The 12,594-nt window shown below is 37.7% G+C and overlaps 1 protein-coding gene across 2 annotated transcripts in view; it reads right to left on the reverse strand.

Annotated features, from left to right (window-relative positions):
- The window catches only part of LOC115212653, a 219,029-nt gene that overhangs the window by 45,660 nt on the left and 160,775 nt on the right, over positions 1-12,594 (reverse strand). Inside the window, exon 1 of one of the 2 annotated variants that reach the window (XM_029781366.2) lies at positions 4,365-4,631. The exons of the other annotated variant lie outside the window; for it this stretch is intronic. Within the exon in view, the coding sequence (XP_029637226.1) occupies positions 4,365-4,388 (24 nt within the window). The 5' untranslated portion in view covers positions 4,389-4,631. Of the gene's footprint in view, positions 1-4,364; positions 4,632-12,594 lie in introns of those variants that run through there. 2 annotated transcript variants of the gene reach the window in all.

Here is a 12,594-nt window from a genome sequence, read left to right on the forward strand (position 1 = left end):
AAATTTATTCATTTTTTCAACTTGGAAAATTTATGAATTTCTATAGCACCCGGCTCAAGGCGGCGAGCTGGCAGAATCGTTAGTACGCTGGACGAAATTCTCAGCGATATTTCGCCCGTCGCTACGTTCTGAGTTCAAATTCCGCCGAGGTCGACGAAATAAGTACCAGTTACACACTGAGGTCGATGACATCGACTATCACCCTCACCCAAATTTCAGGCCTTGTGCCTATAGTAGCAAAGAATCGTTAGCACGTTGGACAAAATGCTTCGCAAGACTTCTTCCGGCCCTTTATATCCAGAGATCAAATTCTACCGAGGTCGACTTCGCCTTACATCTTTTCGGGGTCGAGGAAATAAGTATCAGTTGCGCATTGATCGATAGAACAAGTACCGGACTTTAAAAAATAATTACTGAAGACAGATTTGTTCGAATAACCGTACAAGCCGGTGCTCCAGCATGACCGCAGTCAGATGACTGAAACAAGTAAAAGATTATGTGTCTGTGGGTATAACTGAACAGTGCTTTATTGGTTAACAGATTCCTAAGTTATTTGTGAAACTAAACATGCGTAAAATAAAACTGAGCAAACTTGTTATCAAGCTTCATCCGCTAAAACACTCCACTGACGTTTCAAATGCCTTTTGACAAAAGCGCGAACATCAAACAGCCTATAAATTTAAGGCTCTTATACTTTTGTGCATCTTCATTGTAAATCTTATTTTGAAATGCAATTTTAAAATTGATATAGCTAGGTTAAATTGACACACTAGACTGACTGCGATAGAAGGAAACTAGATTTAAAAGCTCTTTTGAATACAATCAATCTTGGCACAGTTTATAAAGTGGTGGGCGATATAACTTCTGTTTCTCATCTTTCTACTTTCAACTCAGCGAATTTCCGTAGGCACAGGTGAGCTTGTGTAGTTAAGAAGCTTGCATCCGGCCATGTGGTTTTGCGTTCAATCCCACTGTGCAGCACCCTGGACAAGTCTCTTTTACTATAAACCTGGGTTGATTAAGGCTTCATGAGTAGATTTGATAGGGGGAAACTGAAAGAAATCGATCGTGTGTGTGTGTGTACGTTTTTGTGTTTGTCCCTAATCACCACTTGAGAATCTGTGCTAATTTGTTTATGTCAGCATAACTTAGCGGTTCGGCAAAATAGACAAACAGGCTTTAAAAAAAAGTATTAAGGGCTCAATTTTTTTTTACTAAACTTTTAAGGCGTTGCCCCAGCATGGCTGCAATCCAATGACCGAAATAAGTAAAAGATAAAAGAAAGCCATCCAAATATTAATGACATTTCAACATACAAGCGCGCGCGTTCATGGCTCTGATCATATAAAAAAAAAAAAAAAGAAAAAAGAAAAGAAAGAGTAATTAAACCAGAGTGTTCAACTTCAGTTTGGTATGTCATCTATATTAATCTAGTTTCTAGAGATAACAAGAGCTGATAAAAATTGTATATTTTCAAACTTCACTGCTGAACGGTTCTAGTAAAATACACCAAACTTTACACCAACAATTTGTATGATTTCAGAACTGATCAAACCATTTAACTCTCTACTCTTCAATACAAGGAGAGGTTATTATAACAATAATAACTGGTGATCAATGAAGCTTCTTTAGTAAGTAATATATTATATAGACACGGCGCGTGGCTTAGTGTTAGGGTGTTTGGTTCACAATTATAAGACCAGAAATTTAATTCCTGGACTGGACAGTATTGTTTATCTTTGAGCAAGACACTTTCCATGCTGTCCCAGTCTCGTCAGTCGTAAATAAGTAACAGATTGGATACTGGTGCCAATCTTTTTCCCTCCTCTTGTCATATTTTAGGCGTTTCCCTGGTTCACAGGTGAGGGGCGAAGCCGGAAGGATGTTTGTGTCTGATTACCAATGTAATTGCAAAAACATCCTTCCGGTTATCTTTCGAAAGCACAAAAAGCATTAATTGAAAAATCAGTGTTCGGGATAAGCAACGGTTTAATGACAAAATTAAAATAGTTTGAGATATATATATATATATATATATATATATACTAGCAGTATCGCCCGGAGTTGCTCGGGTTTGTAAGGGAAATAACTATATAAGCATTTTTAGAGAGTTACTTCCCTTATAGATGCCAATTCGGGCTTTCTTAGCCATTTTTGTTTTGGTGTCTTCAAGCCATGAAGTCGTTGTTCTAAAAGAACGCTGGTCTCCTTGACAACGCTTTACGACATTGATTTCCTTACACTCCCTTCCCCACAGCTTCACGAGGGAGGGAAGAAGGGGGAGAAGCAAACAGGTGCAGGTGTGACCATGGACGCCAACTCCGCCGCCATCGACACACGAAAAATTATGCATTAAAATGGAATAAAAAATGATGTTAAATTATTTTTAAAATCGTAGACTCATCGTAGACGCGCGATAATACTCAGACGGGCTCGATATGAATCACGACTATAAGATACCCGAATTTGGTTAAACTGCACCGCAAAATGTGGGAGTAGTTAGGAATCTAAATCGAAGGGGACAGACACTCACACAACTACAGTTTTATATATATAGATATATGGTCTTGAAGGTATTCTATCAGATGTTTAATTTATTGTCACCAGTTTGTCTACAATCATATTTTTTACAATTGCTGAAGATAATAATGGTTAACTGGTGATCAGGCATGTGTCTTCAATTTCTCAGAGCAGAACATTATTTTATCTATGGTGAATCTGTCGCTCGCATCCTGTCAAACCAAATCCTATCATGCATTAAGATCATTTGCTTAACTAATGTGACTGAATACCAGTCTAACCATAAAATCTCTATATCACTTGTAACTAGTGGAACATTGAGCATTATTATGTGTGTCCTGAAGGCATTCTAATTAGACGCTTAATTTACAGTCGTCCAGTTTGCCGACAATAATACTTCGCTATCTTATCGAAGTGAAGATTTATCTCATCTGCTTAATACAACTGAATCCAAAGTTAAACCATGGCTTTACGAACCCTCGCAGCTCATAGACTACATTAATAATTATACTTGCATGTGATTGTGTCTAGAGGAAGGCATCTTGAGATAGTAAAACAGCATGCTGTTAAGCGGGTTATTATTACTTTATGCATGAAAGCAATAATAACAACAACAACAACAATAATAATAATAATGTCTTTGTTAAACAACTAGTTAACCGCTTCTGATATTAGTAGAATTACTAAAATTATCTAAACTAGATTTAGACTTGGCATGCGAATTTGTGAAACGAAACAGAATCTGTTAGATTTGAAATATTTCTGTAGACTGGTAAGTGGAAAGAGTAAGTGATATATATATATATATATATATATATGAGCTCCAGTAGGTATCTATTTCTGTAGTAATCTTTTTTTCAGAAAGATTTGCTAATTTGAGAGAGAGAGAATATATAAATAGAAAGGCTATAGGTACAGAAAACCAGAATATACTTGTTAACTTCACTCTTCCTCTCATAGTATTTGGTAACTTTTATTTTTCTATCACGAATACAGAAGCAGAATTAAAGAAAACAATTCGAGTAAGTAAATGTTGCCGAAATTTTATGAAGTGCATATAAAAAGATGACAACTGACATTTCAATAATTTTTATGCCGAAATCTGTTATAAACATTAAATTTGATCTTACATTCTACCTTAATTCAAGAGACTCATAATAAAAAAAAAACCTTAGAGAGGAACACCAGCTTTTTCTGACGTAAATGAATTGAAGGAGTGTGCATGCCTGTTTTGATTATTTACTAATTTCCTTTTTATTTCCATTTTCTAAATGTTTACTTTTACAAATTAATCTGTAATTTAAAGTAAATCCACAAGAAAGAAAAGAAAAAAGAAAAGCAAAGGAAAAAATTACTGCATCGAAATGTATATATAATATCAATTGTGAAAATCGAAATTAAAATGATTTCAAATGATATTATGAATGCATTATTTCTTGATTCCTACACACGCTCAAGCAACTGGTCTCAGACACTTTTTGTGAAACTCAGGCTAGAGGTAGGACTGGGGGAGAAAACAAAATAGTGCTGTACGATATATTTTGATAGAAAACCGCTAATAAAAATGTATGGCGCTAAACCTGTATTAACATATTAAAAACTTCATTCATTTCCTCTCTCGCTATTACAGATAACTAAATATTATTATTATAAATTTAAATAGATAATAGCGGCGAAGTTTCGGAAAAGAAAACAAGACAAAAAATAGTTTTCCCCGTTTCTCATTTGTATTTTCTTATTTACTTTGAGTGAGACAACTCAATTGTTGATATATAAAAGCGCATTTTGGTTGAAGGAAGCGGCAAAATATATTAAAATAGAAAGAAATTAGAAAGATAACTTACAACATTAGAATTATGTTGCCTCATTTCGTTCGTTTTGGTACTTTAGATAATCAGATAAAATTAAAGTATTATTTTTCCGCCAGTGTCACCTTTTTTCTTTTTAGTAGGGAGATCCAACAAAAATAACTATCGGTATATTTTCTTTTTCTTCAATAAAGTGAGACAGCAGAGTGGTTTAGCTGTTAGTAGGAATAAGTTCCTACCGGACAAGGTGACGTTCGACTAACTACTAAAACAAACAGCTATTATATAGCACTTTATAATTGAATCCCAAAACAGCTAATTTACTTCAGTGGAATTGCCGTGGTACTTGAAGTATTCAACGCTGTCAGTCACAATAAGCTGAGCCAATAGCTATTCAATAATCCACCCACTTTTGTTGACGTCATTACTCTTAAGGCGTGATCTATGGTTTTTTTTTCATTAATTTCGTCAAGGCTTACGCGAAGAGATGTATCAAATTAGATATAATTCAGGAAACTGCCTCCGTCTTTTCTCCCGTAGTTAACGAACGGAACAAGTTATAGGATTCAGTGTCGGTCACAAAGAGGATGTATTACTAATAAGCGTTAAACGATCCTATAAAACAGTTCTGATTACTTACACAGGCAGCGATGGAGCTTCTATGCGTTCGCTCGTTGTAATTAGAAATAGCAGCTAAATAACTTTCACTTACAAACGTTGGAAAAATGTGTTCCTAGGTTAGCGTCGTCTTAGGGCATGGGGGCACTGGGCAGTTGCCCAGGGGCCCCACGGGACTAGAGGTTCACTTTTAATCTATGTATACTGTGGCCTGCTGACAATAAATAAATACTATTAGGGCCCAGTGCATTAATTTACCCGGGGGATGGGGACTATAACTCTAATAAGACGGCTATGTCCTAGGTTCCCTGCACATGGGATAGTCACAGCTGGAATAACTTTGATCATAATTTGCGCAGTTAGGGATAATTAATATAAGGCTAAACAGCAACAACAATAGCTGAATAGGAAACAAAAAAGTTTTGCCGCACACGTTTTCCTGCTTTCGCAGTAACTGCTGCCGCTACCATCATCACAACACCGCTACCGCCACGACAACAATGACTAATTTTTTCTTCCGAATAACAAGATGTTTATCTGTTTGTTAGCGTTGTGATAGGGTTGATTCTTGGTATACGATACTAGTCTATTCCCTGCGCCAAACCACCAATAGTATTTATCAATACTATTATCAACCAGCCACGTTACCTACATACTTAGAATGAGGTGGATTTGACAGTTGAGACTTTGCTGTTTTTATTTAGCCCGGGTCCACCGTTATCGAAAAGACCACTGACACATGGGAAGTCAATCGAACAACTAGTTGCAATTCGCAGAGTCAAAGATCCTAGTGTACTTCTACCAAACTGAGGACCACACAGTACAAACCGACTTGCAATGGTTGTTGTTTAACCGCTGTCAGCGTTGACCCAGTACACCTATGATTAAAAAGTGTTCCAGCCCCGATCATCCCGTGTTTATGTGAGGGACTACAATATCCAAGGTCCCCTTTATTTAAAACAGTAGGATCTGTTTGAAAGGGCGATTTGGATGTTATTTCTAGCAGGTCGAGCGACCCTTCGTTGGTTTGGGACATGCAGTGGTTTATCCGCACCGAATACAGTACTGTAGTCACAGCATGTATTTTCTTCAGTGTCCAAGTTGATCTTAATTCCTCTAGCATTTAAACCGGTCATATCCGGTCAAAATAGTCTGTCCGTTTTATGCTCAAATCAGCCAAATCTGGCCTCTCACACCAATCCAACAATGTCATTTAAAAATAGTAAATCATTAAAATATCGAAGCTACAAGATAATGCATGATAAATTCAAAACGATGTGAATAAATAAGCATTACATTTGATAGAGTAATTTGAATACTAAAGGGTTAAACTATGATCAACCAGGGCGTTCTATTCGTGAACATCCAGCCTTTTCTAAGGTATGATATTTATCTAGAACTATATCATTCAATGCGTCCTTTTTAAGATGGTAGGGTGTGATTTGAAGAAAAGTTAGCTACTATTTTTAACAAGTCGAACAATTACATTCACATCAGAGGGCCAACTATTGGATGGTGCGACCATGCAGAGATCTCTTCGTTTGTTCAACGATGTGACCTCTAGGTTTTGTCACAGTGTACACAGACAACTTGTGGCCCGCAAGACTTTCTGATGAAAAATTACCTTGGATTTTTTAGTAGTACGACCCGCTAGATAATGAACCATGTCTCATGCAGCCTGCTTCTTCAAAAGTCGCCAATGCCTCAGGTATACACTGTGCTACCGTACTGAACCTCCTACTACTACAAAATTATCTTTGTCCCCGAGGGGGTAATTATTAGATATGGAAACAGATTACGCTTAAATTATATCATGATACGACAAGAACAGAGGCAAATGAATTTCCACGAATACAAACAACTTGGAACGATGCTCATCCTTCTGTCCTTATTTTTGCCCCTCTCCCATTATCCTGCTATCCACTCAGTATCATATCATAAATACAATTTACAGTGTTATCTCAGAACTGTCAACACATAACAGGGGGCAGGAAATAAGGTTCTCGTTATGATTCATAATTTAGTGAGTTTAGGAGGCGAGCCAGCAGAATCGTTAGCACTTAGCGGCATCTCTTCAAGGCTTTACGTTCTGAGTTCAAATTCCGCCAAGGTTGACTCTGCTTTTCATTCTTTCGGGGTCAATAAAATAAATACCAGTTGAGCACTGGAGTCGATGTAATCGACGAGCCTCTTCACCCAAAATTTCAAGCCTCGTGCCTTTAGCAGAAAAGATTATTATTATTAGGTATGATATATTTAGGATTTTATATCCTGGATACGCACACCTCATTTTCCTTTTTGAAAGGAAAGGGTTTGATCTGAAGGAGACTGGGCCCAGCAATGTCAAGCAAGCACGTAGTGGAGGTTTGTAGTTGTTTAGCGCAGGATTAACCCTAATCGAGCGTTCACAGGTGATCTAACCGTGGCCGTACAGTTTATTTTTCTCTAAATATAGTGCAGCTAGGTCTACTCTATCGAATGTACCACTTTTTATTAAAGACGGTTGGATGTTATGTGAAGAATATTTGGCTGCTGTTTCTTGTGGGTTGAGCGTTCACGTAATGACTCGTCCGCTGATTCATAGCAAAATAATTATTTTGGATTTATCCCAGACCAGTGTATGGAGCTGATGAGGTAATTGCGTATTTGGTGTATATGTACTTTCTGTATTCGCTTGAACTGAGTGTGAGGGATAGTGTGCTCTTAGACTGGGGTTCTCTTGGCTGTTGTACATCCAAGAGAACCCCATTCTAAGAACACACTGTTTTGTTATGGTTGCATCTATAGTGATAGGGACAGTCTGGGTTGAAGCTTGCTGTGGTAACTAACTGTACCTTTCGCATATCCAAATGACCTCTCGTTTTAAGCATATATGTTTCGTCGCGTAGAAATAGGGAACCCAAACACGAATGGCACAGTATTTCTTAAACATGTTTGAAAGTGCTACGAACGTAGGAGGTCTTGATATTAGAAATTACATCATGACCCGTAGATTAGAATAAAGATTTGGCGTTTGTTGATAAACTACTTCGACAGGAATACAGGTCTCCAGAGTGTCAAGATTTTGGGTGTGATCTAGAACATTATTAAACACCAACAGTACCTTAAGTTCTACGTGATATCTTTTCACTGCTGGATTACATTACGAAACAAGCGACTGTGTAAAAATTTCAATCACCCAAGCTTTCTTATTTGTTTCAAATCACAGGTTGATATATTTTCAATATTCCCTTCCTTTGTTTTGATGCCGCTGAATGACTAACAAACATTGACTTCAATTTGAGGTCTTTTGTAAGTATTACCAGTGAGAAGATGTATTACATGGTCGTTTCCAGCCTTAAAGCCAGAAACATTTTTTCTTGTCGGGTTGACATTCTTGTTAAAAAGAGCTATTTTTTCTGTATGGAATATACATAGGGGAGGATAGTTACTACGCTCGATAATACACTTAAGAACTAGGATAAATTCCTAGGCTGTCTGCAATTGTAGTTGCGCTGCACCTACGGATACCGTCATTTGGGTGTCTATTTACTAAAGTAAAAACATTCAACCAGCTGTGAATGCTCAATATTCGTCGACACTTCATATGAACTTTTGGCACTTAGGAGAGGCAGGCCGTTATCCTCTCATGGCGAAGAAAAACTTGTTTAAACAATTTGTAGTTATGTAGGAGTATGTACGAGTGTGAACCGTAGTTTCTAACAATTTAGCATGCAATTATGATAATGTAATGCTGTCCTTAAAGAGCACTGTAGCGAGTCAGTACTAAACTGGGCAAGCGCTAAGCTAGCTATTACTGGAAAATATCGTTTGTTTACAAGTGTTGTTTCTTTCTGATGACCAACTGTGGCGCATGTGGTAGTGGTGGTGGTGGTGTGCGTGTATGTGTGTGTGTGTGTGTGAGAGAGAGAGAGAGAGAGAGAGAGAGAGAGAATGTATGTGCATCGTTTAACTGTCTTGATAATCTTGTTCAAAGTGTACTATGAATGGGGTAAAGATAGTGTATGTAATTCTTAGTATTTTTGTCTGTAGTGTGAGTTTGATATAATTTACGAGCGTGATCGCTGTTGTATCTCTAGTATTACTGATAAGAAAGGAGAAGGTAGGTTGGGTTGATGCTACTTCGAGTCTGTAGTTTTTTAGAACTAGTTTTCTCTTTGATTGATTTAAATGTGGATTGGTTATGCGCAAGCTGTAGCGTCATAGTTGAATTAATAATAACCATAAGGTGGTTGAAACATTGCAATGATAGTGGCAAGATTCAAGCCATCCCAACCTCACATTTGATTATCTGATATTTCCAACTACACGGCTATTTGTGCTCTTACACCAGTAAATAACACTTGCAATTTCAAAACAACTTCCTTATCAATTTAAACTGATATTTTTGCACAGAAACAAAGCGCAGGGAACTGAGAGCAGAAGGATTAAGGTTATAATGGCGGCTACAGGTTTTTCAAACGTGCTATACTATAATGAAAGCTTCTTTTTAATTAGTTAGGAGTATGTAACTTTTACTAAAAGAAAGCAATCACTAAAGTCTACACCGTTTAGAAAATTCTTTAAAATTCTAACTTTAATATATATATTTTTATCAGTAATGTGGTTTTCAAATTTCTTTCGACTACAGAAAACTAATTTTAGTTGACATTGAGATAACGTTCCCTCTTTGTCTTTTCTCTCTCTCTCCTACACTTCACTGTGTTACTTTCTACAGACATATCAGTAAAAACATTTCTCCAAATTTTAAGTTTAATCCAACATCAAAGTTATGTTGATTTCAGTATCCTTTCATATTTGTTGGGTGTTTTTGAAGTAATAGAAAACTGAAGAAAAGTGGTTTAGTTTTCTTCCGTTAATTTATATAAAACTAGCAATATCGCCCGGCGTTGCTCGGGTTTGTAAGGGAAATAACTATATAAGCATTTTTAGAGAGTTACTTCCTTTATAGATGCCAATTCGAGCTTTCTTAGCCATTTCTGTTTTGGTGTCTTCAAGCCATGAAGTCGTTGTTCTAAAAGAACGCTGGTCTCCTTGACAACGCATTACGACGTTGATTTCCTTAAACTCCCTTCCCCACAGCTTCACGAGGGAGGGAAGAAGGGGGAGAAGCAAACACAGGTGCAGGTGTTTGAGCGTGGACGCCAACTCCGCCGCCATCGACACACGAAAAATTATGCATTAAAATGGAATAAAAAATGATGTTAAATTATTTTTTAAATCGTAGACTCATCGTAGACGCGCGCTAATAGCCAGACGGGCTCGATATTAAATCACGACTATAAGATACCCGAATTTGGTTAAACTGCACCGCAAAATGTGGGAGGAGTTAGGAATCTAAATCGTAGGAGACAGACACTCACACAACTACAGTTTTATATATATAGATATAAACTTGTCTAATTTTCTTTCAAGTAAAGTATTCCTTTGCTGAGATTTCCACTGAATAATAAACAATGTGAATTGGCTAGACTTTTGACCCGGAAACAGTTTCGAACTCACCTCAACTTCTATATTTACTCTAAAGTGATCTCAAAGCTAATCAAAGGGAATTGATATAATGCGGATAAACGAGACTGACATTTACGATCTAGTTTCGAATTCCAAAGTGCAACGACTTCCCATTTAGAAGAACACGTCATTGAGAAAAACAGGATCTCACAACGTCTTGTTTACATTCTTTTAAAGAAATCTTATTTTACGAAGCATAGAAAACAGAACATTCGATTCTCTTGCAAAACATTCACCAGTTTTGTTTAAGAGGAAATGAAGTCAAGTAAGTGCCAGCAATCTTCATTTTGATACAGCTTGTTCTTTTTTTCAGAGGTTATTTGTGTCAACTTGCGGAGTGCTTCAAGATTCTGAAACCTGGTAAATTAATTTAACAAAAGATCCTGTAATTATTTTGATCAGGAGTTTTTCGTAAACCAACACAACGATTCCGTTTCGAACCTCAGTTAAAGTCTGTTCCCATACGCCTGTAATTCTCATAAGAAAGGTGTTATATGTAATCACTATTATATTTTATTCATCTCCATAAACCTTATACCTCAGAGTACCGGTAATGTATTAGGATCGATTCAATCGAACACAAATTTGTAGTTGCGCCAAAGTCTGGGGCGTCGGACAAAACGCCTTGCAGTATTTGTTCCGGTTCTTTACGCTCTGAGCTCAAATCCTGCCGAGATCAACTTTGCTTTTCATCAGCATGAAGTCAATGAAATAAAGTACTGGGATCGACATAATCAACTCATCTCTAAATTTGTGGCCTTGTACCTATGGCTTTTTTTTTTTTACTAAACGAGTACTAAGCTCGATTCATTCGACTAAAAACAAAACCCTTCAAGACGGTGCCCCAGCATGGTCGCAGTCCAGTGACTGAAACAAGAAACAGTTTAACAATAAAACATTATTCAACATTCAGTGGAATATCAGAAATAGAAGAGCATTTTATGTTCTCTTTACATTCAGAATTCATATCCAACTGCGATTGACTTAGACATTAAATACTATTGTAGTGATCCTATAACGGTGCGCGCTCGCGCATCGTCCATTTGTATTTCGCGCGTGTTGGTGCCTTTACCAAGGCACAGAAAGGAAGGGCCCTCTCGCGCATGCGCGAACCACCGGAAGCACGACCCTAGCGAGGCAAGGGGGTCGTAGAACGTTTGACCACTAGCAGCAGTCATCGGGGACTTGGGACCCAGCGATTGAAGGCGGCGGTCACGATATATTTTCTCTCCGGTTGATAGCAGCAGTCGGCCGAATGCCTTTAACCAAATTGTTGCCGACCACATTCAACTTCCCTGTTCGACGCCATCTTGACCCCTTTCTGGTTTAGCGGCTGGATATTGTAAATATTACAATCGATTAACTTTCAGCCTTGCGCGCCCCGAACCAAGGACATCAGATAACACACTTATTGTTATTGTTACCAAGAAAGAGAATAAAGTAGTATATATATATTTTACGTTTGCGTCTTGTTGTTTCTGACGGGCAGAGATTCTGGATTATTAAAGCAACGGCTAGTGAGTGATTGCTTTCTTGTACCCCAAAAGTACAAGATCAGATATTCACATCACCCACGCTAAGTTCGTTTCACTATTAACGAAATGGAGTCGGTTCAATCAAATATACTCCGTGTTATATGGTATATGCCAGCTGTGTGACCAACTGGTTGCTTTAATGGCGGGGAATTCCATTAGAGAAGTTTTAATCGATTTTCTCGGTAACTATCGGAGCTGGAGAAAAATACAAAGCGCATTCCAATCTATGCACCCGTCCCCACATGTGTGCCATTTTTCGCGCGAATCCACCCAGCCGTTTGGCTGTGAACCTCAAGACAAGAAAGAATACAATGATCGCCCACGTCCAATTTATATCATAGAATATCCTTCCGGTTGTTACTGTTAGTTTACTGAAGTCAATTCGATCAACTCATAAATAAGGAAAACATCACAATACGTGTGTGCGCGCGCGCATGTAAGGCGTGAGTTTGTAGTAAGAAGTGTGCTTCTCAACTACAAGGTTCCAGGTTCAGTCCCACTACGCGACACTTTGAACAAGTATCTTCTAGTATAGCCCCGTTCAAATACAAGTGGCATTTTCCTTGTTTCTGCTTGTCTCTGTCTCTCTTGTTTACTCTTGT

This window comes from Octopus sinensis, linkage group LG1 (assembly GCF_006345805.1).
Source record: "Octopus sinensis linkage group LG1, ASM634580v1, whole genome shotgun sequence".
Lineage (NCBI taxonomy): Eukaryota > Metazoa > Mollusca > Cephalopoda > Octopoda > Octopodidae > Octopus > Octopus sinensis.